The sequence below is a fragment of the Labeo rohita genome, chromosome 22, assembly GCF_022985175.1.
Source record: "Labeo rohita strain BAU-BD-2019 chromosome 22, IGBB_LRoh.1.0, whole genome shotgun sequence".
NCBI classification, from domain to species: domain Eukaryota; kingdom Metazoa; phylum Chordata; class Actinopteri; order Cypriniformes; family Cyprinidae; genus Labeo; species Labeo rohita.
The window spans coordinates 37,460,856-37,488,783 of record NC_066890.1 but is presented as its reverse complement, the minus strand read 5'-3'; the positions used below and the strand labels follow the sequence as shown (position 1 = coordinate 37,488,783).

The following is a 27,928-nucleotide window of genomic DNA, read 5'->3' as shown; positions in this document are numbered from 1 at the left end:
AATAAAATCTTAATTTGTTCAAAGGTAATAAATTGCTGTTAACTAAGTTTTTATTGGTTTTGATTACTAAGACATGTTTTTTGATTACTAATGAATGAATGAATGAATGAATGAATGAATGAATGAATGAATAAATAAATAAAACTGATTTCATGGGACTCTATAAATGTCATTTTTCTTAACCTATTAATAAATGGTAGTTAACTTGTGTAAGTTCCATAGTTTTGATTAATACGACATGCTTTTTGATTACTAAAATTTAATTCAACTATTACAATCAAAAAACAGAAAAATTAAGAATTTCCTAAAATATTTATATTTATATATATTTATTTATATTTATTTATCTTTTTGTTTATTACAATTTAATTATACCAACCCATAATGTGGGATAACACAAAGCAGAAATTGGGAATAAAATTAAATGAAACTAATTTTCATAATTTTTGTTAAACTTTTTATACATGGTTGTTAAGCTGTGTAAGTTTCATGGTTTTGATTAATAAGACATACTTTTTGACTACTAAAATTTTCTTTAACTATTAAAACAAAATATACATACAAAAAAGACAACCCAGATTTTCCTAAAAAAAAAAAAAAAAAAAAAATATTATATAAATTTATAATATATTAAAATTATAATATTTATATTTATATTTATGTATGTTTTGTAAAAGTATTGTAAAAATTAATGATTTATTAAAAGTTCCATTAATTTAACTGACTAGACATTCTTTTTTTATTATGACTTACCCAGAATTTAGGAAAATAATAAAACAACTGAGGGACAAAAATATGTCCAATTTCATAGGGCCCTAAAAAAAAAAAAAAAAAAAAAACTGTAATTCTTTGCTAAACGTTTAATTAAATGGTTGTTAAATCATAAAGTGTCCTGGTTTCAATTACTTAGACATGCTTTTGATTACTATTTGTTTAACCATTAAAACAGAATCCAGAAAATTAGAACTGAAAAAAATGGAATTTGGAAAATAATAAAACACATTTCACAAAGCCCTGGTAACAGCATAAAAATCATCAAACACGTCTGGGGATTTAGTTGTTTGTTAGCACGCTAAACATTGCGTCTCTTAATTCAAACCTTCGGTTGCAAATCCATCGCTTTCAACAAATTATCAAGACAATTACTGTCATATTTACAAAATATTTCAACAGTTCATCAAGAATGACGCCTTCGCCCATTGCGTTGCATAACCATGTGTATTGCATTAATTAAACGCGTTGAGCTAAACGGTTTTGTGCTGCATTATGCGTCAAGAAACACGTTTGTACCAACCTCTGTACCTTTAATGCACATTAACCTCTTATGAGGACAAACGCAACCAAACATGCGTGAGGACTTACTATAACACAGTGTGTGAGAGTATAAAGGATTATAACGATGTTTTGCTACGTCAAACGCTAAGCTCCTCACCGCCACGCCGTGTGAAACGCACAATCCTATCAGTGGTTGCTGAGGAGGAAAAGCTGCAAAGAGTCAAAGAGCCCAATACTGATGAGTTCCTCATTGAGAGCGTGTTTTGGTGAGAGCGTGCGAGATGAATATGGCCATTGCAGTGGCGCCCCTCCCCTGCAGCCGCCGCTGGAAGCAGTCCACGCAGTCACCGCAGGGAGAGGAGCGGCTCGTCGGCTGCAGGGGAACACAGGTCACTTTAATGGGCTGTTTGTCTGTTCTGGAGACCACCGGCTCAGACTGACTGCTGCTGGGTAAGACCGCGTCTACCCATAAACCCGCACCGCTCTGTCAGACTCTACGGCTCATCGGGAAGCAGCTTTGGGGAGGCGTGTGTTTATCAGGGGTGAGCGAGGACTCTCGTGAACTCTGAGTCGAACGAAATCGAACAGAACTGACTTCAATGTTTAAAGAGAAAAGAGTTCAATAAAACCAAGCTGGACAGAGCAGAGAAGTAGAGCACAGCCAAACTAAACAGAAAAGAATCAAACTAATGAAGTACAACCAAACCGTGATTAAAAAAACTAACATAATGTGACAGAACCAAACCGACTGACAAAGAAACTAAAGAATGGAAGAGAGCCCAAATGAATAGAATCCGACAGACGCAAACTGAATTAGAGTGAACCAAACAGAATTGAAAACAAACAGAACTAAATAGAACCCAGATGAACGGAATCAGGCAGAACCAAAGAGAACTGGAAAGTACTTGGATTATTAAAAAAAAAATATATATATTTTTTAACCAAAGAACCAAACAGACTAAAATGGAAAAAAAAAAAGAACAGAAGAGATCCAAAAATGAATAGAATCCAACAGATGCAAACAGAACTGGAATGAACCAAATAGAAATCAAATCAAACACAGACAGAACCAAATGGAATCCAACTGAATAGAAGTCGGAAGAATGTAATAAAATTAAAAAATGAATTAGAATAGAATTAGAAACAAACAGAACAGAATTCGGCAGAGCAAACTCAACTGGCTAGCACCACACAGATAATAAAAAGAACAGAATCCAACAGAAAAACAGAATTAGAAATGAACAGAACAGAATTCAGCAGAACAAACTCAACTGGCTAGCACCACATAGAAATTAAACAAATAAAAGCAAATACAACTCAGTAGAACTCAATCGAATAAAATCAGCTAGAACCAAACAGAACTGGAACTACTTGGATTACTTTCAAAATTAAATCGAAATAAATTAAATTAAATTAATTTAAACCACATAGAAAATAAATAAGTAAAAACAGACAGAACTCAATAGAAGCAAATTTTAAAAAAAATGTAGAACTGAACAGCAGAAACAGAAAGAACTAAAATTTCAAATGGAATTCAAATAAAAAAAAATAAACAAAAACAAAATAGAACCAAACAGAACAGAATCTAAAAGAACAGAATCAAACAAACAGAAAGAACCAAACAGACTAAAATGGAAATGGAAAAAAGAACAGAAGAGATCCAAAAATGAATAGAATCCAACAGACACAAGCAGAAATGGAATGAACCAAATAGAAATCAAATAAAACACAAATAGAACCATATGGAACCCAACTGTATAGAAGTAGGAAGAATTTTAATAAAATTAAAAAAAAAAATGAATTAGAAGAGAAATAGAAACAAACAGAAGCAAGCTCAACTGAATAAACTCAATAGAAGCGAATTGAAAAAAATTGAACTGAACTGAAACAGAAACCAAAAACAAAATGAAGTAGAAATGAATAGAAACAAACAGAAACAGAAAGAACCGGACAGAACCAGACTAAAAAAAACAAACAAACAAACAAACAAACAAACAAAAACTGAATAGAACAGAATCCAAAACAGAGATAAATAAAACAAATAAAAGGAATTAAATAGAAACAAAAAGAAACAGAAACAACCAAACAGAAACAGACTAAAATGGAAAAACAAAAGAACAGAAGAGAACCAAAAATGAACAGAATCCAACAGATGCAAACAGAACTGGAATGAACCAAATAGAATTAAAATCAAACACAAATAGAATCAAATGGAACTCGAATAGAATTTGGAAGAAATGAATAGAACCGTAAAGAGCTGTATTAGATTATTTTCCAAGCAAACAAACAGACCCAACTAGAACTGAATAGCTCAAAATTAAACAGAAACAAAATAAGTAAAGAAATAAAAAGAACAGAATCCAACAGAAAAACAGAATTAGAAATGAAAAAAACAGAATTCAGCAAAACAAACTCAATTGGCTAGCACCACATAGAAATGAAACAAATAAAAACAAATACAACTCAAAAGAACGCAATCGAATAAAATCAGCTAGAATCAAACAGAACCAGAACTACTACTAATTTAATTCAATTCAATTCAATCCAATCCAACAAAAAACAACTAAAATAAAAAACAAACAAAAAAAAATTAACATAAAACTGAATAGAACGGAAAGAACATAGAGAGAACAGAATCAAACATACAAACAGAAATTAATAGAACAGAATTCAGCAGAACTCAATTGGCTAGCACTACATACAAAATAAAATGAATAAAAACAAATAGAACTCAATAGAACACAATTTAATAGAATCAACTAGAATCAAACAGAAACAGGGACTACTTGGATTATTAAAATGTAAAATAGAACTGAATAGAACAGAATAAAAAAAATACATAAAAATAAAATGAATTAAACAGAAACAAACCGAAACAGAAACAACCAAATAGAAACAAACAGACTAAAATGGAAAAAAAGAACAGAAGAAAACCAAAAATGAATAGAATCCAAAAGACACAAACAGAACTGGAATGAACCAAATACGAATCAAATCAAACACAAATAGAACCAAATGGAAGTGAATAGAATTTGGAAGAATCGAACAGAAGCGTAAACAGCTGTGTTTGGATTATTCCAAGCAAACAAACAGACCCAACTAGAACAGAATCTAAAAGAATCCGAATCAAACAAAAACAAACAGAAACAGAAAATAGAAACTGAAATAGAAAGAAAATAGAACTGAATAGCTCAAAATTAAACAGAAACAAAAGACCAGAAGAATAAAAAGAACAGAATCCAATAGAAAAACAGAATTGGAAATGAGCAGAACAGAATTCAGCAGAACAAACTCAACTGGTTAGCACTACATAGAAATTGGACAAATTAAAATAAATAGAACTCAATAGAACCCAATCGAATAGAATCAGCTAGAACCAAACAGAACTGGAAACTAAAAAAAAAAAAAAAAAAAAATTAACAGAACAGAATCCAAATAAATAAATAAAATTATAAATAAATAAAATATAAATATACACATCAAAATAATAATTAAAAAAAAAAACACTGAATGAGATGAACAGAAAGAACCAAAATTTCAAAAACCCAATTTAATGAAATCATGCAGAACCAAATAGACCTGGACAATATTTGGATTAATTTCAAGAAAACTAATAGAACTGACCAGAACAGAATCCAAAAGAAACTGAATCAATTTTGAAAAACAGAATGGAATCAAACAGAAACAGAAGCAAACAGAACAGAATCAAACTGAAACTTAGTGCCAACCAAAACTGAAAAATTAATAAATAATTAAAAACTCAATCAATAAAATCAAACAGAAGTTTATCTCCAAGTAAAAGAGTCAAATGTTATTCATTTTTCTGCACAATCCTCAAGCACAAACCTCTCCACTCCAAACTATTTGACAGCATAGAGGAGCCCCTTTCATAAACAGCGTTCAATATTCATGCATTTGTGAATATTTTCGAGCCTGTACCTGCAGCATTAGACAGCAATGAAATATCAATTCATTACAGCTCGACTAATATTTCCACTATTTGTTTTTCCCTGACTTCCCTGGACACTTTTTCAAACACACGGGAGCATGTTGGTTTTTCCATTCTGGATATCCTTAACCCAAGCAAGGTGGGACACGTAGAGAACCTGCAGACGCGGAGAAAGCAAACCCACAAATCACTCACTGTCGCCTCAATCGACCTAACAGACCCAAAAACCAAGTCTGGATGGACAAAACGCTGCAGATTTGGAATTATGTAGTGACGTGATTAACAAATGTCTAATATGTAGAACATCTCTGCAATCTAATGGCAAAAAATTGTGTTTTTAGCAGTTTCGCATGTGACGCCACCTTCTAAGCATCTCGGCGTCTACGCGATCTCTCATGGGCGGTTGGGCACTTGATGGACGGCTCAAAGTTTGCTGCTTTAAAATGTGTAACATGGCAAACGGAAAGGGAGAAAGGGACTAAGCAAAGCAAATAAATAAAGCTAGACGAGTGTGCTTTACTTTATTAACAATAGATACTCTGTTTCCTCCGCCACTGTAGTAAACCACGGTTAATTTCTCGCCCTGGTTGACTGCCAAGTGCAGTATGAGCCGTCGCCTCGGCGCTTGGCTCGCTGCAGTGTTTGGACACATTTCTGAAGTTTTCCTCTCACGTTGAAGCATCTGACACACAATGAAAGACTAAGACGTCAGGAGAACGATTACGTCACAAAAAGGTTTTGTCCAAAACTATGCATTATGGCGGCAAACAGGTGATGAACGTAAAGATTTGCGTTCATCTCATCTGACTGGATAAACAAATTTAGTTGCTTTTTAGATTGTTTCAAAAGAGTCACATTTATATTCATAGATGCGGAAAATCCGGACAGAATCGCAGAATCCAGTCATAAAAATGGAATTTACTGTATAACGCGGAATGTCACGGAATTTGCCAAATTTTGGATGAATAAATCAAAAGTAGGTCAGCACATTTAAATCAAAACGCGATATGGATTAGTGTCTGTGAATACTGAGCCACAAAAATACTATTTAAATGAATCCTGCATGTTCTTCGTGTCTCTCTGTGAATGAATGGCGCAGACAAGCAGTTTCGTTTAATACATATACTGTGTTTTTAGCCCCTGCCACCTCGATATATGAGTACGTGAACACATGAACAATTTCTTGAACTGCTCTGAAAGTCACTTCATGAGTATTTCACCATTTTCTTTTGAAAAAAAAAAAAAAAAAAAATAAAATTGGCGTATTAAAATAAAAGTTTGGTTTAACTTGAAGAAATTGTGACCGGAATATTACTTAATGTAATGGTAGTACTACTACTACTACTACTAATAAAATAACCATTTAAACATTTTTTTAGGGAATATTTACAAGAAAAAAATATTTGACAGAATTTATTTAGCAGAAAAATGTAAATACACAACACAGTTTTTCTTGCATACCGACTAAAAGTCACAATTAGGGATGCACAATATTATCAGAATCGGCTGATAAAGGCTTAAAACGTAAACATCGTACCGATATGAAAAATTATGCCGATATGCCTTGGCGATAAGATAAACTTGGTGTTAAAATGTGAAGAACTTGGTATTGTTTCGAAACAAAAGAAAATACATCAGTATCGGCATCAGTTATCGGCCAAAATCAGTTAAAGAATATTGCCAAAATCCAAATTCTTGCATACCTACTAAAGATTACAATTAGGGACTCTCAATATTATCTGAACGTGATCGGAATCAGCCAATATATATATATTTATTATGTCCTGATATGACAAATTATGCCGATATGCCTTGCCGATAAGATAAACTTGGTGTTGTTTCCAAACAAAAGGAAATATATATCGGTATCGGCATTGGTTTTCAGCCAAAATTACCAAGAATATCGGCAAAAATCCAAAATCGTGTATACCTACTAAAGATTACAATTAGGAACTCACAATATTACGTTATCGGAATCAGCCGATAAAGGCTTAAAATGTAAACATCGTCCCAATCTGAAAAAATTAGGCCGATATGTCTTGCCGATAAGATAAACTTGGTGTTGAAACGTGAAGAACTTGGCGTTGTTTCCAAACAAAAGAAAATACATTGGTATCGGCATTGGTTATCGGCCAAAATTAGATAAAGAATATCGACAAAAATCGAAAATCATGCTTCCCTACTAACGATTACAATTAACAGCGCTATTAAATGTTTAGTGCTTGTGACCACAAAGGTAATCCATATGTATAAATAGAGGAAATTACAATGCAAAAAATAAATGTCTAATGCCGTTTGATGGAAAGAATTTCTTCTTGTTTTTATTCTTTCTTACCCCCTTTTTTTTTTTTTTTTTTTTTTTTTCAATTGTACTGAATCGCTGTTTCTACAAAAAAAAAAAAATACAAAATTTATAATAATAAATGTTTCTTGAGCAAATCAAGTGACACTGAAGACTGGAGTAATAATGCTGAAAACTCAGCTTTGCTTCATATGAATAAATTACATTATAAAATACATTAAAATAGAAAACAGCTCTTTTAAATTGTAATTTTTCACAACATTACAGTTTTTCCTGTATTTTTAATCAAATAAATGCAGCCTTGGTGAACCAAAAAACTCTCTTTCAAAAACATTTTTTTCAATCATTTCAAACTTTTGATTCTTTTAGCATTTTATGTTGACTTTGAGAAGTCTCAAAGTAGGTCAAAACCTGTGGTTAAATCAAAGTTTACCAACCAAACATTATTTATGCATAACTGGACTGGACAAAAACAAGCAGGCGATGAAGGTGAACGAGTTTGCGTTCACACTTACAAACCATCCAGGGCTGGATTATTGTAGCCGTCATTGTTTGTACGTGTTATCCAGGCAGGACGGCAGCAAATATGTGTTGTGTGAGGGGAAAAACAAAACGGTGAATGACAGTGAACTCTCTCACCTCCCCTTAAATGAGAAAAACTCTGGGACGACGTGCTGCCTGACAGCAGCGCTCGGGCACCAAGCCATAAACTCACAAAGACAACCGCGCGCACGGCCTCGGGTGGGGAACGCGGCCCAACGACGGGAACATTCACTTTTGTTACGTGGTCTATGGAATTAGAGGCAGAATAGACCTAAAAATAAAGCAAATAACCTCTGATTTCTCATTTCACGCCTCTACGAGGAGAGTAAAACAGGTGGAGCGAGCCAGTATAAAGACTCAATCCAGTTAGAGAGTAAAGAGCTACGCTTCCACACGAGATTACGAGAACAACAAAGACTTGGACGGCGTCCTGCTAGAGCATGATCTAATTCTTCATCTGCAGCGACGTCTCCTAATGCGGCCAGGCTCAAGGCAATGAGATTTCAAGCTGAGAACAGAGCAGAGCGTAACACGACAGTTCATTTCATGTAAAATTACTTGACAGGATCTGAGTTCCACTCTTGCGAAGCCTTTAAACGTTCAAAGTCTAGATCAAACGAAAACAAATCAAACCAAACACGCTCAGTTAGTTTTCACTCCTAAACCACTTGCTAAACAGCTCCAAAACCAAAGATGTTATTTGAAGGCAACATGAAGTAGTTGAAGATTTTAACAATTTAACCAAAAACTACAAACTTTACAAACACAAAACTTCTTTTAAGCATAATTAAGTCTGTGTTTATCAAATACAAACTTCTTAAAGACATAGTTCACCTCAAAAATGAAAATTACCCCATGATTTACTCACTCTTAAGCCATCCTGTGTGTGTATGACTTTCTTCTTTCAGACGAATACAATCGGAGTTATATTAAAAAATGTTTTGGATCTTCCAAGCTTTATAATGGCAGTGAACGGGTGTTGAGATTCTTAAGTCCAATAAAGTGCATCCATCCATCATAAAAAGTACTCCGCACTGCTCTGGTGGGTTAATAAAGGCCTTCTGCAGAAAACTGATGCATTTGCGTAAGAAAAATATCCATATTTACAACTTTATAAACCATAATCTCTAGCTTGTGCTAACTGTTGCACGCACGTTCACGAGAGCAGCGTTCCAGCGGACAACGTTTTGATATAAGACGACTGGTTTTGCTTTGCTGTAATTCCACTCTCTCGTGAATGTGCGTCTAGCGTTTAGCGGAAGCTAGAGATTACAGTTCACAAAGTTGTAAATATGGTTATTTTTTTACACAAATGCATTGATTCACTTAAGAAGGCCTTTACTAACCTGTCAGAGCTGTGTGGAGCACGTTTTATGACGTATGGATGCACTTTATTGGACTTCAAAGTCTCAGCAGCCATTCACTGGCATTATAAAGTTCGAAAGAGCCAGGATATTTGATTGTTCGCCTGAAAGAAGAAAAACTAGTAAATCATGAGGTAATTTTCCTTTTTTGGGTGAACTAGCTCTTTAAGGAAACTATATATAGCACTTACTCTTAATAAATGCTAACTTCTGCTTTGTAGCACATGCAACTGATGCAGTTAAGTTGCAATACTAATAACAATGTTAACAAAGCTAAATTTAGAAATTGTATAGTCTGCTGGGCCAAATATCATTTGTGATATTGGCTATGTTTTCCCTTTCACATAATATCTCTCTGTAGTTCGAAACAAATTCAGTCACTTTTTTATTAAACAGAAAAATCTGCAAAATATGTGTGACTCTGGATCACAAAACCAGCCATAAGTAGCCATATTTGTAGCAATATCCAAAAATACACTGTATGGGTCAAAAATCATTAGGATATGAAGTAAAGATCATGTTCCATGAAGCTATTTTGTAAATTTCCTACCGTATATATATTAAAACTTAATTTTTGATTAGTGATATGCATTGCTAAGAACTTCATCTGGATAGCTTTAAAGGTGATTTTCTCAATATTTCGATTTTGTTTTGCACCCAGATTTTCAAATACTTGTATCTTGGCCACATATTGTCCTATTCTAACAAACCATACATCAATTGAAAGCATTTTTTTTTTTTTTTTTAAATCAACATTTAAGTTTTAAACATTTATTTAAATGTTTATTTAAACATTTATAGGGTCATTTATTTAAAAATTGACCCAATTTTGTGGTCCAGGGTCACATATTAGAAACTGCTAATGCAATCAAGCATGAAAAATGTTTTCTTTGAAATGAATTTCTCCAAACCATTTTGACAATTAGATCATAGAGAAAACAAAAGCTGCGTTTGTCTAAGAAACAAATCCATCATTAAGGCATTGTTAATCCACAATAACGCTTCCTCCAGTGAAAAATCCATTCATGTTGTCCTCTCACATCATAATCTACTGACATATGCGTTTAAAACTGTTTTTGCTTTGTGTCTGATCTGTGCAGATTTCTCTCCCGATTCCTGATTACAGCCTCATTTAAAGTCTTACAAAATATCTTAATGATTGATTTTCTCTTCACAAGATGTTAACCGATGGACTGGAGTGGTGTGGATTTCTTGTGGATTACTGTGATGTTGTTATCAGCTGTTTGGACTCTCATTCTGACGGCACCCATTCAGTGCAGGCAATCCATTTTTGAACAAATGATGTATTACTAAATTCTCCAAATCTGTTCTGATGAAAAAACAAACTCATCCACAACTTGAATAGCCTGAGGGTGACTAATTCTCAGCTAATTTCCATTTTGGTGAACTATTCCTTTAATTTAAAGCTTGTTTTCATTCATTTCCTCAGAACGGTTTCCTCCTGAGCTATCTGATAGTATTTACTCGCAGTGAGGGAGGCAAGAAAATCCTAATTTCATTTACCCGCAAAGTAAAACAAATTAATGTCACCCCCTTAACCTTGTTGAAAGGTTTATTGGCAGAATAAAGATGAGTATCGCTCACATTTACAGCTCTGTAATTGAAGGAACAGCCACGTGTTTTACCACACACACTTCAAGATATGCTGTTTGGCGAAGAAAAAGGAGCCTGTCTTCACCTATTAAATTATTTTATACAATACTTCCTCTAAAAGCAGCAATAGCCACTTTAGAAAAACAAAGGATCCTGCAGCATAGCTTTCATATTTAACCCATTTATATTTCAGTTTGCTTTAAAGATAAAGTTAATACTGACTTTCATTTCCTAAAGGAACAGTTCACTAAAAATGAATATTTGCTGATTTACTCTCCCTCATCAAATATGTAGACGAGTTCATTTCTTTATATTTTAGAGAAATTAAGCATTACTTCACTTGCTCACCAATGGATCCTCTGCAGTGAATGGGTGCCGTCAGTGAACATTAAGCTGTTTTCACCTTCGCAAAATGCAATAAGCCTCAAAACTATTTCTCCCTTAGGATCTAATTAATAATTAAGGTCAAAAGAAGCTGGTTTCGACCATATGACAGTTCTCAAAATGCATGTAAGCCATCAGGTAGCGTAACCCACCTGCCTAAATTCTCCAAAGCCCACAAATGCTGGAGACAAGCTGTCTTTCCACCCTCTCGTATGTGCTGAAAGGGCCCCAACTCAACGCTTACTGATCCCCGCATTACTAGCATGGTTTGACAGAGACATTATGGCATGAGATCATTGACAGATAAAGCCGGATGGGTACAAACAGCAACCCGGCTCATCAGAGCAGATTTTTCAGGCATGTTGTAAGAGGCAGCGACCTCATTTGTGGCCCGCAACCCAACATGGAGAACGGTGTCGATAAAAGAAACAAGCCGCCGTGAATCTTCAGTCAATGATTATTGAGTAGAGGTGGGACTATGTTAAGACCGAACCAGTCAACAGGTCAGTCGAATACGTCAATGTGGAAATAACGCCCCCTGAGAGGTGGAATAAGGGCAGGTTGTTCGGATCAAGGATAGGGAGAGATCACAAACAGAAAGAGTGGTGTAAAACGGTCTAATCTTGCATCATAAAACCACTTTCTTTCATTTCTTAGCTATTTAAATCAGGAATTTTAATTGGTATCTGAAAGGTTGTTGCTTATCTTTCTTTATCTTTTTGTAAAGATATAATAGATTTGTTGCGAAACGTATATGAAAAAGTGATTAGACAAATAAAAGAAATATCTTAGCTTCCACAGCAAAATAGCATTGTTTATTATAAGCACGCGCTGCAGTTTTGTTGTCTGTCGCTCAACAAACTCTCAAGCTCTTTAAAGCAGGATGGATTCTGATTGGCTGTCAAAGTTTTCATCGTTCATCCGCTAGAAAACATCGTTCTCAACGTGATTCCAATTATATTGTTTCTTTGTCGTTATTGAAGTGGACTCGTGGCTGTTCTTGTAAATGTAGAACATACAAACTGTATCTTTCTTGTTATAGTTATTGTCCTTTGTGTGTTGCTTTTCGCAATTTTGCTTTTTTTATTTAAGAAAATTAAGTGCCGCTTTGCAAGCTTGTTTTTTTTTTCAAAATATAATCAGCGACTTCTAAAACTTACAAAGCAAAGTTTACAAATGAAACAGCGAATCTTTATTTTTAAGTATCGTCCTTTGTGTGAACTTCATGTTGCTTTTCACAATTGTTTTTTTTTAAAGAAAAAAGCAATCAAGCATTGCTGTGAAAGTGTTTTTTTTAAATAAACAGCAATTTCTAAAACTTACAAAGCAAAATTTACAAACAAAACTGTGAATTTTTATTGTTGTAGGTATTGTCCTTCATGTGAACTTTGTGTTGCTTTTTGCAATTACTGTTTTTTTAAGGAAAAAAAAGCAATCAAGTATTGCTTTGAAAGTGTTTTTTTTTTTTTTTTTTTTTTTTTAAATAAACAGCGACTTCTAAAACTTACAAAGCAAAGTTTACAAATGAAACAGTGATTCTTTATTGTTATAGATATCGTCCTTCGTGTGAACTTAGTGTTGCTTTCCGCAACTGTTTTTTTTTTTAAGAAAAAAGCAATCAAGTGTTGCCTTGTAAGGGATTTTTTTTTTTAATAAACAGCCATTTCTAAAACTTACAAAGCAAAGTTTACAAACAAAACAGCGAATCTTTATTGTTATAGGTATTGTCTTTCATCTGAACTTCGTGTTGCTTTTTGCAATTACTGTTTTGGTATCGTCCTTCGTGTGAACTTGTTGCTTTCCGCAACTGTTTTTTTTTTTTTAAGAAAAAGCAAATCAAGAGTTCCTAATAAACAGCAATTTCTAAAACTTACAACGCAAAGTTTACAAATGAAACAGTGATTGTTACTTTGCACTGTTTTTTGCAAAAAAAAAAGAAAAAAAAAAAAGTGTCATTTTTATTGAAAATGTCATTCTGAAAGTGATTCCAATGAAAAACTGTTTCTTTGCAAGTTTTTTTTTTTAAATAAACAGCTATTTTTTTATAAATTCAGTTGTTTACAATCAAAACAACAATAATTTTCACTGTTTCTGTCATCAGCTAAAAAATCATCAGCTGAAAAAATGTTCTCAAAGTGATTCCAATGATGTTGTTTCTCTGTTGTTACTGTTACAGTTGTGATGTGGACTCTTTTAAACTATTTTGTAAACCGTATCTTTATCGTTAGTTATTGTCCTTCACGTGAACTTTGTGTTGCTTTTTGCAAATTATTGTTTTTATTAAGAAAAGTGTTGCTTTGCAAGTTTTTTTTAATGAACAGCAATTTCTAAACCTAACAAAGCAAAGTTTATAAACAAAACAGCAACTGTTACTTTGCATTTTCTTTCGCAAAAAAAAAATGTTTTGCAAGTTCTCATGCTCTTTCAAGCAGGATGGGATCTGATTGGCTGTCAATGTTTTCATTGTTCACCTGCTAGAAAACGGCGTTCTCAAAGTGATTCCAATCATATTGTTTCTCTGTTGTTATCATTACAGTTGTAACGTGGACTCTGCTGTTCTTTTAAACTTAGAACAATTTTTTAAAACTGTATTTTTGTCGTTATAGTTATCGTCCTTAATGTGTACTTCGTGCATTGCTTTTCACAATTTGTTTTAAAGCAAAAAGCAATTGAAGTGTTGCTTTGTAAGTTTTTTTTTTTTTTTTTTTTTTTTTTTTAAATAAACAGCAATTTCTAAAATGTACAAAGTTTATAAACGAAACAGCGATTGTTACTTTGCACGGTTTCTTTCACAAAATGTTTCATAAGATCTCAAGCTCTTTAAAAGAGAAAGAAAATAAACAGCAATTGTTGTTTTTAAGAAAATAAACAGCAATTGTCCTTTCCAAAACATGCTAAATATTTTTATGAAAGTAGCTGCGATTGTTACTTTTTCCTCATTATTGTTCATCAGCTGGACAAAAACACTGATATCATTAATATTAGTAAAAGCTGTGGTGTAGACAATGCTGTTTTTTTTTACATTTAGAGAACGATTTTTAAAATCATATCATTAAAGTTACCATCCTTAGTGTGAACGAGCCATAAGCTTTGTTGTTTTTCGCATTTCTTTATTTTTCTTAAAAATAAACAAAAACAATTGTGTTTGCTAAAACATGCTAAACGTTTTTATGAAAGAAACAGCGTTTGTTTGTTCACTGTTTCTTTTTGCAAAAATGTTTGCAATTGCTGTTTATTTTTCATTAAACAATTGATTTAAGCACCACTTTTCTAAATCTGTGCATTACTTTTATACTAAATGGTTTATGAAATTTCCATTATGCATTTAAAATATTTAAGTATTTTAATACGTAAAAGCATTTTGACAACTAATTTAAAATAATGCATGTTTTTAGAGTTTCAAAGCTCTTATATGTGAACATATAAAGAATAAGTTTTGCAGTAAGAACCTCTTTAGTTTGTTAAACATTAAGCATATTATATTAAACAAAGTTTCTTTTCATAATCAGTCATCAAAACATAACTTTCTGCATCTTAAATTACATTTCCACTAGCAAGCCAAAGGAAAAAATAATTCAGACTCTAAATCGTAATTGGATGAGCCACATTCGAAGTCACAGTGAAATTACTTCTGACATTTTTAATAAATACACACATTTTAATAACCAATTTAAAAATGGAAACCTTTTATGTGTGCATTTAAGGATTTTTTCCCCTTGTATGCGAACGTATGACAAATCAGTTTTGAAATAGGAACCTCCGAGAAAATGGCCACACACCATTGAACAGAAGCCTGCGAAAATGCTCCAGTTTCCTGGGAAAAGCCCACCCTGGAGATTCGAGGGGCTGAACATAGAGCTCACATGCTACATGGCAAATGTTCAGATGCATGACCTGGAAGACAAGAGGTCAGCAGGCAGCAGACGCCGAAATGAGTCCCGAAACCCTCAACGGCAAGAGCACCTACAGGGTGGGCCACTTCAAAGACATTCCACACGCTTGGAATTCTGGGAGACATACCAAAGCAAACTACAGAGTGTCAGAAGATCCCAAACAGGTCCATGGAGTCAGCGAGGCCAACGGTAATGTTAAAACTATCCCGGCGTATTTTGACGTCCTAATATCTGAGAGCACAACTGCAGATGTTTTCCAAGACTGATGGCAACAAAAGATTTGGAAGCTCAAATTTGGGAAAATGGATTCAAATAGAGCAAAAAATTCAAAAAGTGCTCATTTTCTTTGCATGAAAAACAACCAGACTGCACGAACATTTCTCACACCACCTGGAAACACCTCATGTTTTCCCAATCCCAGTTCAAATGGATCACTTAGATGCAATGGTTACCTAAAATAAGTAAGATCTAATTATCTCCAGACCATTATTTATAACACCGTGTTACTATTGCAGGCATCAGTCCAGTACTTTCTTGAGGCAGCGGCTCTAAAAAACATTAACGGGACACTATTCTAAGTGTGCCCATAAAAGTGCCTATCCTAAATTTAAAATGATGTTCAGAAATGGAAAAGCGGAAGGGGTTTAGATACAGTAGCTATAAATTTCACAGTAATAAAGGATCTAAATGCACGCTTGACTTCTCTATTTAAACATGAATGAATAAAACTTTAATAAAAATGCAATTTAGCACAATCCTAGTAACACATAAAAATGACAGTCAAAAGTTTTTGAACAATAAGATTATTAATGTTTTTAAAGAAGTCTCTTGTGCTCACCAAGCCTGCATTTATTTGATACGAAGTACAGCAAAAACATGTCATTTATTCCTGTGATTTCAAAGCTGAATTTTTAGTATTATTACTCCAGTGACATGATCCTTCAGAAATCATTGCAATATTCTGATTTGCTGCTCAAAAAACATTTATTATCATTATTATGATGTTGAAAACAGCTGAGTAGATTGTTTTCAGGTTTCTTTGATGAACAAAGTTCAGAAGAACAGCCTTTATCTGAAATAGAAATCAATTTGACCAATTTATAGGATCCGTGCTAAATAAAAGTATTACTTCCTATTAGGCATGCAACAACACATTTAGTCCACGGTTTTTGGTTTGTTTCAGTTCTGATAGCTTGCCACATCAGTGTGTGTGTGTGTGTTTTTTTGTTTTGTTTTTTGCATCTAATTAACAACAAAATACTTCTGTAAACCTCTGTACACTGGAAAAAGCGTGGATTATTATATGTATGCTTAATATTTCTTTTGAGAGAGGTATTATTTTTCCGATTTTTACGCAAAATAGGATGGGTTCATTCATACTGGATGCCAGAGGGCGCCCTCGAGCAGAAAATCCACATATGTGTCAAAGAGATATCAGTAGCTGCGTTTCCATTACCCTTCAAGATGCGCAAATTTAAATTGCGAATTGAAAATACGCCTAATGGAAACGCGTCAATTTTGCAAAAACACCCATTTATCGCAAAAAAAGTTTTTACGCTTGCATGAGGTGGTTTTTCAGGCAATTCGAAAAAGGAATATTTCGCAAAACTGCAATGGAAACAGCTTTTTCATATTTACAGGTCACATATGTAAAAAGTCATATGATCACTCTTCAATGTACTATAAACTATAAAGAAATACTTCATATGTAGCAGCTCTCAAGTATAAGGGTCTTTCCCTGATATTAATGCTTAGACTACGTACGCTGCGGCCTGTAACGGCTCCAACACGGTCACCGGATGTTCACATGTTTATACCAGCAGCGTCACACACGTTTCTGAAGCGGCTCTCCATGCTGCTTCTATAAAGATACACGCATACGCCTCTTTCGATTAAATAAAGCCAAAATCCATCCAAATCCCACTAAAATCCGTTGCCATGACTTATCGCGAGAGGAACAAATTACGTTTTAGTCGGATAACGTCGGTTAATAGAAACATTGTCATTTGGCAATATTTTTTTAATCAACATGTATAAAATATCGCCAGAGTTTTGTGCAAATCTGTAATGGAAACGCACCTACTGATGACGTTCCAATCAGGAAATCTCTAATATGGATATAGGCAAAGTGTGGCTTTTCCAAATATAAACGGGGAAGTGTTTCCTCATCTCAGCGCGTGAAATCACGGGCACACAGAGCTAATTTCGAGAGAAATAAAACAAGGAAATTTGCAAAAATGCAAAACCGAAAAACTGCAATTCACAAGCACGTATTGAACCGTGGATGTCATACCGAACTGTTCAATATTATATTAAGTATTGTGACATCCCTACTTCCTATAAATTCTTACAAAAATAAATTAATAAATAAAGTATACTGTCTCAAAGCTTTTAAATGGTATAGCGTATAATGTTACAAAAGGTTTTTATTTTAGATAAATGCTGATCTTTGGATCTTTCCATTCATTAAAGAATCCTGAAAAATGTACTTAACTGTTTTAACATTAATAACAAATATAGTAATAATGAAAAATGTTTCTTGAACAGCAAATCAGCACATCAGATCATGTGACACTGAAGACGGGAATAAATTACATTTTAAAATGTATTTAATTAGAAAACCGGTTATTTTAAACGGTAAAAATATTTCAAAACTTTACTGTTTTTGCTGTACTTTGAATCAAATAAACGCAGGCTCTAGGAGCAGAAGAGACTTGTTTAAAAACAATAAAGATCTTACTGTTCAAAAACTTTTGACTGATAGTGTATAAATAATATAAATATGAATATTTTATATATATACACACACATTTGTTAATGATTTACACGTAATATTTTAAAACATATTGATTTAAATATATGCAAAGCACTGTTCTGTTAAGTACAATTTCATGTTTGACGACATAATTAATAAAAAACGCGTCATTCATAACACTTATGGCCATACAGAATTAACGCTATTATAAAAAATGTACCACAAACACCGATTTTTTTCCTTGTCGTTTGGGAATTTCATAATTGATATCACACCGAAATCGACCTGGATACATCGACCCAAATAGGCTAATCCCGCACTTATGGGATCTGGGAATCTTCTTAGGCCCTCGACTTGTTTACACGCTTCCAAATCGAACGTGAAGAACGTGCGGGTGCGTCTCCTCGACTGGAATCCAGGCGTGCGCGCGCTCGCGAATCCCGCCGAGTCCAGTCACGAGCGCTAATCTGGCCTTCGGGCTGAGGCGCAGAACGCCAGGCCTAAGGAGCGGCCCATTTTGAGAGGATGCGGGGGGGACACAACACATAAAAACATACGTTTATCTACAGACAAATAACATTCACTCGCACAGATAGCCAAACTGACACCTTTAGGAGATAAAAGACAGGTAAAAATGGTGTCTCGTGACCAGTTTTCAACACAGAAGCCATTTAAAACAAGTAGATAAGTGCGACATCCCTCGCCGACACATGTCGGAGCTGCCCGAAGTCTACATGGAGTGAATTCCACAAGTCTCCTCAGTTGTAAACTATAATAGTACGCTCACATAGCACAATAACACATTGATACTTTATGCGTTAAAACATTAAAAAGTGTGTCAGGACTTACTTTCTCCATTTAGCGATCCGCAGAGGCACACGATGTAGGCGAAAGTGAGCAAAACAACCATAGATGTGTCCAGCCGCATTATGCCTGGCGACACGTTTTAGTTTTCTTCTTAAATTAAATCCACCTCTGGTGTGTGCAAAAAACAGCTGTAGAGCGGTAAAAGAAGATAAAACCTTAATTAGCTTATATCCGGGCCAAAAACAAGTCAAATGAGACCCCCCAAGAAGGGGACCCAGGGGTCCAGCGTGCTTCAGTTCAAAATAATGTTCAGTTTAAGTAGCTGTTGCCTTCAAAGCATGAGCGAAATTAGCATTAAATAACATGATCTTGCACCCTAGTGAAAAATAAATGAACAAAAATCATTTTGAACGATTTTTCGAATTCATCTTTGCTTTCAGTAGATCAAGCATGAAAAACGTCCATGCATTTCTTCCATGGAATCAATCCCACACTTCTAGGAATGAGGTACCCTTAAGGGTACAGTACATTGCAACTTTTTCATACCCCTGTTTTGGCTAGAAAATGTATGGAATATTAATAATAAAAATTGTAATATGGCACCCCAGAGGTTGCTTTAAAAACAAACAAACAAACAAAATATTCCAAATGTTCACAGAAAGGTTCCCAATAGTCAAAAATTCCAATAATTCGCCTCTGAATAATCTCGTCTCTGAGGGAAGAAGCAAAAAATAAGCGTTATTCCACAGGTCGTTTCATGCACTGCCAAATGTTCCTATCAAAAATAGGCATCTCCTCATCTCCACATATACATGCATACACCAAAAAAATGATTTCTTTTCTATTCTACTCTCAAAAAAAGCCACCGTCCCTTGATATTAAACATCCACACACGTTTGTGTAAATTCAAAGCGGTCAGAGCCCAATAAAATTCTGGATATTCCCCTAAAGCCTTTGCTTCCAGCACAATGCTCCCGAAGTGTGTGAGCGTACGCGCGTCACGGCCGCGTTGCGTTTTAATCTTCCACGTTAATCAACAGAGCAGCGTCCAACGCGTGTCCGGCCTGCCCATAAAACCACTCAATTCCGTCCACAAGACCCCGGTGTGCGGTTTCGATGAACTCATTGGCGTGGGAATGGGCTGAAAGTGGGAAAAAAACTTCTCTCGTGTTGTCGGCGGTATGGTTTTCCCCCTCTCGTCTCTCCCTGTGTACCTCCACCAGTAAACAAGTACTGCCAGTCAGCTGGGGTAGAGCAGCGGCGGAGCCAAAACACGGAGCGGATCGGCGCCCAAGGAACGGAGTCAGGCGTGGAGACTGTAACGCCCACATAAAGAGAAAGCAAGAGGCATGAATTAAATATATTGACGCCTTTCCATTGTGTAATGGGTTAACGTTAAAACTGAAGATTTTGGTGGTTTTAACATTTTTAACTGATATTAACATGATTTCAATTATAAATTAATTACATTTGAATTTAATTAATTCAATTATGAATCAACTATACATTATAAATACAACTATAAATGAATTAAAAATTAATTAATATGAATTCAATTATAAATTACAATTTATGTATTTATATATATATTGGTTTAAACGTATATTATATTATATTATATTATATTACATGTCAGTAAATACATTTACTGACATGGACAAATTTTATGTTTTTTAATGTTTTATAATGTATTATATTATATTATATTATATTATATTATATTATATTATATTATATTATATTATATTATGTTATGTTATATTAGATTAGATTAGATTAGATTTTTGGCTCAGTACTAAACTTGAAAATTTTGAGGCTTAGAATCAGAATCCATGCAATATTTTATATAATTTAGTGTTTTGAAATTATATGAATTTATGTTTTTTATTGATGTATATGTATTATATATTATATTATATTATATTATATTATATTATATTATATTATATTATATTCTCCATAATTTTGGTCCTTGGAATCTGAATCCATGCAATATTTCACATTTACAAAATAATATACCTAAATTGTAATTATTTAGCAATTTTAATTATATGAGTTGGATTATTAATCAATATAAATATATCTAAAATTAGTTGATAAATGATACTTACAATTTTTTTTTGTTTGTTTAAAAAGTATTTATATTATATTATATTATATTATATTATATTATATTATATTATATTATATTATATTATATTGTATTATATTATATTATATCCATTAAACTTTTTTTTAATTAAAATTAAATTAATATTAAAACTGAGAATTTTGGTCCTTGGAATCTGAATCCATGTAATATTTTACATTTAACAAAATTATATACTTAAATTAATTGTAATTATTTAGCAATTTTAATTATATGAATCTGATTATTAATCAATATGAATATATCTAATATTAGTAAATAAACGATACTGTCGACTTTTTAATTTTTTTGTTTAAAAAGTATTATATTATATTATATTATTATTAAACTTTTTTATTAAACTTTTTACAATTACTAATTATTATACAATTATTATTAATCAATATAAATATATCTAATATTAGTTAATAAATGATACTGACAGCTTTTACATTTTTTTGGTTAAAAAGTATATTAATTCATTTTATTATTTAAAGTATATATTATTATATTATATTATACTGTATTGTATTATTATCTTTCTATTGTAGTTAAAACTTTAAAACAGAATTTTGAGGCTTAGAATCAGAATTCATGCAATATTTTATATAATATAATTATAATTATATGAATTTAATTATATATTTACTGTTATTTGACAAATGACGTGGACAGATTTTATGTTTGAATTTTTAATATATATTTATATATATATATTATTATTATATAATGGTCTATTATGTATTATATATGGTATATTATATATGTAAAACTTAAAAATTGTGCATAAATATGTGTAAATATGTGTACTGAATCTATACTTGACATTAAACAGACAACTTTATACATTTTATAATGTATATAATAATTTAGTTAATGAAATAAAATAAATGTATATTATATTTAATATAATATATTATATTAAAATTATATTATATTTGTTCAAATAAGCTCAAGCAAGAGGAGAACCTTTAACTGAACACTAAAAACACTTAACACTGAAATGTTGACTTGTTTGTACATATGATGACTATTAACAAGTGTGCATCAAAATTGCTGTTGCATGAAGGTGTCTATTTAAAACACAACCGTAATGCAATTGGACAATTTAATCTGTGAAAGCACACAGGAACGGAACATCTCGCTTGCTTTAGAGCTGTGATTAATCTATCTGTTATACAAGAGCTCATATACTGACAGTTCCAGCATTAGTAATCCAGAATGATTTCTGTGATCAGATTACCGCCACCCCCCTTTATCAACCCAGTCACATACACACCTGTCAGATGCACGTCATCTCCTGTGCAAAATATAAACACATTTCAATAAACTATTTTGTGACAGATATACGTAGATAAGTACAGATGAGAAGGAAAACTGTTCTATTTATTTACACGACCACACCTGCGTAAGAACCTTAACGAAAGAAACACACAAGCAAATGTCAAATGTCTATTAACAAACATTCATGAAGTAAATATTGACTTGCCATTTCATCACAACACCCCTTTGTCAATAACGAGAGATTTTTGCCAGTGGGATATTGACATTGTATTAGAAGAATAAATGGTTTTGATGTCCACTAGTTACAGTGATGTTTGTTTAGACACTCCTAGTAAAGTATATTTGTATACTTGCTACGTCATATTATGAGCGCTTTCATTCATGCATATTAAAGAGCAATATTAGTTATTACGTATCAAGTCAGTTGTTTTTATAGATTCTTTGCTTAGTTGAAGCGCCTTAAACAGTGCATTCAATTAAAAAAATTGTTTGCTGAAAATGAACTTATCCTAAGGTCATTCAAGATGTAGATGGGTTTGTTTCTTCATGAGAACAGATTTGGAGAAATTTAGCATCATTTGGTCAGCAGTGGATCCATTGAAGTGAATGGGTGCTGTCAGAATTAGAGACCAAACAGTTGATAAAAACCACAATAATCCACAAGTAACCCAAACAACTCCAGTTCATTGATGAATGTCTTGTGAAGTGACAAGCTGTGTGTTTGTAAGAAACAAATCCATTAATAAGACATTTTGAACTTCAAATATCATTTATAACATGGCTTTCTACAGTGAAAAAGTCACCTTATCTGAATTAGGAGAGAAATCTGCACAGATCAGACATCGTTTACAAGCAAAAGCAGTTCTAAATAAATATGTTGGTGGATTTTGATGTTATTTTTCACTGGAAGAAGTGTTATTATGGATTATAGACTCATATTTTAACCAAAAGCAACGGTTTGAAGTTACAAAAGCCTTAATGATGCACTTTTTTCTCATATACAAGTAGATGTTCACTTCACAAGATATTAATTGATGGACTCAGTGTGGTGTGGATTAGTTAGTGATGTTTTTATCAGCTGTTTGGACTCTCATTCTGACGGCAGCCATTCACTTCAATGGATCCACTGGTGACCAAGTGATGCTAAATTTCTCCAAATCTGTTCAGATGAAGAAACAAACTTATCTATATCGAATTATATTGAATTATGTATTTACTGTTAGTTGACAAATGACATGAACACATTTTATGTTTAAAAAATATTATATTATATTATATTATATTATATTATATTATATTATATTATATATATTTAAGGCTTAATATTTAAACAGAGAATTTTAGAGATTGGAAACTGAATTAATGCAATATTTTACATTTGACAAAATTATGTACTGTAATTATGTTGCATTTTTTATTTTATTATAAATATTATAAATGAATTTAATTATAAATTGAAATAAATGTATCTAATATTAGTTAATAAATTATATGGACAACGTTTTAATGATTTTTAATATTTTACATTAGACATAATTATATACTTATTTAACTGTAATTATTTAGCGTTTTTAATTATATTAATGTAATTATTAATCTAAATGAATGTATCTAATATTAGTTGATAAATTACATGGACTTTTTAATGATTTTTAATACTATTATATTATATTATATTATATTATATTATATTATATATTATATTATTACCTTCTATTTCAAACTTCAAAACTGAAGCTTAGAATCTGAATCCATGCGATATTTTATATACTTTAATAATTAATAATTTAGTGTTTTTAATTGTATGAATTTAATTATGTATTTACTGTTAGTTGACAAATTACATGGACAAAAAAGCAGTTAACATCTTTTGTAGTGAAAATACATCATTTACATGTTTTAAAATTAATTCTTTGTTCAAGCTAAAATATGAGTCCTTTGTCCATAATGTTGCTTTCTCCAGTAAAAAAGTAATTTAATCTGAATCAGGAGAGAAATATGCAACGATCAACCACTGTTCACAAGTAAAAACAGTTCATTTTGATGTGAGAAGACAACAGAAGATGGACTTTTCTACTGGAGGGAGCGTTATCATAGATTATGGATTCATATTTTAGCCAGAAGCAACTATGTGACATTAAAAATGTCTTAATGATGCATTTGTTTCTCATATACAAGTAGCTTTTCGCTTTACAGGATGTTCATTGATTGAGTGGAGTGTTGTGGATTACTTGTGGATTATTGTGATGTTTTTATCAGCTGTTTGGACTCTTATTCCGACGGCACCCATTCACTGCAATAGTTTCATTGGTGAGCAAGTGATGTATTGCTAAATTTCTCCAAATCTGTTCTGATGAAGAAACAAACTTATCTACATCTTGAATAACCTGTTGGTGACTAATTTCCTGCTAATTTTGTGGGTGAACTATACCTATAAGACAGCCTCTGATCATTTTGCGGTCTACGTGAGACATGGAGAATAATAAAGATGTTTGAACACATTTGGAAGTCATGATGATTTTAAAAGATTAGCAAACAGCTGTTGCCAATATAGAAACACAGCTGCTGGTTTTCTGCGGCTTGATTCATGGGGAGCTGTGTATATAAATATAAACATGTTGGCAGCACATGCCAGCGGTTTTTCACAACTTATTTCAGTTTTCCATGTCTGGGGTCTATCTATCTATCTATCTATCTATGTATAATTTCATCTAAACATTATCATGAAAAAAACAGTCTTGTACCTGGATGAGATGAGTACACTTGGCCACCACAGTCTCAAAACAAGACAAGGTAATTTACCACAACACCAGAGAGGAAAGATTGAGAAACCAGGTAACCAAACAGCTTCCTGAATAACTTCCTGCGTGTTGCTCACCATTAGTGTTTACAGGAGGGCAGATCCCCCATACCACCCATCCTGGAGGACCAACGGCGTAATTATACCGGCTCCTTCTGCGAGGAGCAGCCGAGGATCAAAGCAGAAGAGCGTTTCCCACACTGCTCTTCCTGCTGGGGCATGTTGCAACAACTTTGTTTTAAACAAGCCCTCCACCCCCCGCACACCACAGTACTGTCTTAACTTATTCACCGACTTCAAAACTTTACATATACCCGGCGTAAAAAATGTCTTGACTCAGTATATGACTCACAAGCGAGCCGAAAACCATGTAGAGTTGCGCACAAACTTGTCTAGTTCTATTCGTCAGACACATTTGACCTTCATTTCTTCATGTGGAACAAAACATTTGACGTTAGAACTGACCTTGAGAAGATACAACATGCTGCATTCTAAATTCAAACATCGTTTTTGGCAGCGCCGAGTGCTCTTTCTCAGCCGTGACCAAAAACGAGACTTTTTTTTGTTCGTGCTAATCAGGTAAAAGCTTTTCCAGTTTACGGTTAGAGATCTCCTGAGAAGGCGGGTTTATTGTGTCTTAATCTCGGTGAACTTGAGCGGTTTCCAGGAACTTTGCAGCACCTGCTGGGTTCCCCCGGGGTTGAGCGGAGGCCCGCGGCCGGGCGGAGGTGTCGTTTCAATCCTTTCACCCCAGCTAACCTGCCACCTTCCAGTCGGATCACAGCTTTCCCTGTCAGGAACCGCGAAATTAAAACTCGCAGCTATTTTATCTGCTCGCTTTACTTCAAAGGTGGGTCGACCTGGTTTGGAAAATTAGGCCTTTGGGTCCACAGGAGTCTTGTGTCGGAGTAACAATGATTTATGATGCATTAGAGGACTGCTAAGCTAACAGCGACAGGGGTCATAAAGAACATTATTCCAAAGTACATAAATTTCCATGTACATCAGCATTTTTTCCGAACATAAAATACTTTTTGAAAGACGTAATATTGCCTGATGAATAACAGTTGGGTCATTCGTGAACAGTTCTCATGTTAGGTTTCTGAATGTCAGATTTGTATCACTCCAAGTAGGCTGTTGATTACATGAAGCAATAGGACATTTCTACCATTAGTAGTCATGGAAAAAACTGTTTATTAAAGTGGGGCATGTTTACACAATGCTATTCAGCAAAGTTTAATTTAAGAAAAAATGTAAAAGGTGACATGAAAATATCAAACTACCCAGCTAACAATTTTTGGTTCCCAGAACGTTCTGGGAACGTTAGGTTTTGTTTCCTAGAACGTTCCCAGAACGTTACCAAGAACGTTCTCTATTGGTTAGCCAGGAAAGTTTTCTTAGCGTAAATAGAACGTTCCCTGTAGGTTAGGGGAACATTCTGGGAACCTACCGGGAACGGTAGGTTTTAGGCCTATTTAGGCCTAAAAAGAATGAATTACATATGAATTAATACAAAAAACAAGCAATTTTGAGATGTAAATTCAGAAGTCTGAGGTAAAAAGTAATTGCGAGATGTAAACTCGGAATTGCAAAGATTTTTTTTCCCCACAATTCTGAGGGGAAAAAAGTCAGAATTGAGATATACACAAAAAAATGGGACTTTCTCACAATTCTGACTTTTTCCCACACACAATTCTAAGTTTACATCTTGAAGTTCTATTAAAAAAAGAATGATCTTCCTAATTGGGAGTTATAAATTCACATTTCTGACTTTTTTCCCTCAGAATTCCAAGTTTACATCTTGAAATTATGTTCCCAAAAATAATGTTCTGAATTGTCAGTTTTAAATTCAAAATTCTGACTCCCCCCCCCCACACAATTCTAAGTTTACATCTTGAAATTACATTAAAAAAAAAAGAAGTTCAAAATTCAAATTTCTGACTTTTCTTTCCTCAGAATTCTGTTTACCTCTTGAAATTACATTCCAAAAAAGAATGTTCTGAATTGCAAGTTCCAAATTCAAAATCCAGACTTTTTCAGAATTCTGAATTTTAAATTCAGAATTCTAAGTTTACATCTTGAAATTATTCCAAATGAGAATGTTCTGAACTGTAAATCATAAATTCAAAATTCTGGCTTTTTCGTAATTCTAACTTTTTTGCCTCAGAATTCGAGTTTACATCATAAATTAGGTTTTAAAAAATTATGGAATGATGTTCCAAATTGCATAGAATTTTAAGTTTACATCTTGAAATTATGTTCCAAAAAAGAATGCTCTAAACTGCGAGTTATAAGTTCAAAGTTCTGATTTCTCCCCCTCAGAATTCTGTAAGATTGCATCTTGAAATTATGTTCCAAAAAAAGAATGTTCAGAATTACGAGCTATAAAATCAAAGTTCTGACTTTCTTGCAATTCTGGCTTTTTCGCCCTCAGAATTCTACAATTATGTGTTGAAATTATGTTCCAAAAAAGAATGTTCTAAACAGTTGAATTATAAATTAAAAATTCTGACTTTTCTCCCTCAGGAAAACTCAGAAGTTTACATCTTGAAAATATGTTCCGAAAAAGAATGTTCTGAGTTGCAAGTTTAAAATTCTGGCTTTCTTGCAATTCTGACTTTTTCGCCCTCAGAATTCTGTTTGTCTTGAAAATATGTTCCAAAAAAGAATGTTCTGAGTTGCGAGTTTAAAATTCTGGCTTTCTTGCAATTCTGACTTTTTCGCCCTCTGAATTCTAAGTTTACGTGTTAAAATTATGTTCCAAAAAAGAATGTTCTAAAAAGTTGACTTATAAATTCAAAATTCTGACTTTTCTCCCTCAGAATTCTGT

At 33.2% G+C, this 27,928-nt stretch overlaps 1 protein-coding gene across 1 annotated transcript in view; it reads right to left on the bottom strand.

Moving 5' to 3' along the window:
* Positions 1-20,134, bottom strand: part of insrb (insulin receptor b) — a 106,611-nt gene extending 86,477 nt beyond the window's left edge. The window contains exon 1 of the mRNA XM_051095207.1: positions 18,929-20,134. Coding sequence (XP_050951164.1) covers positions 18,929-19,007 — 79 coding nt within the window. The 5' untranslated portion in view covers positions 19,008-20,134. The remainder of the gene's footprint in view (positions 1-18,928) is intronic.
* Between the last annotated feature and the right edge of the window lie 7,794 nt (positions 20,135-27,928).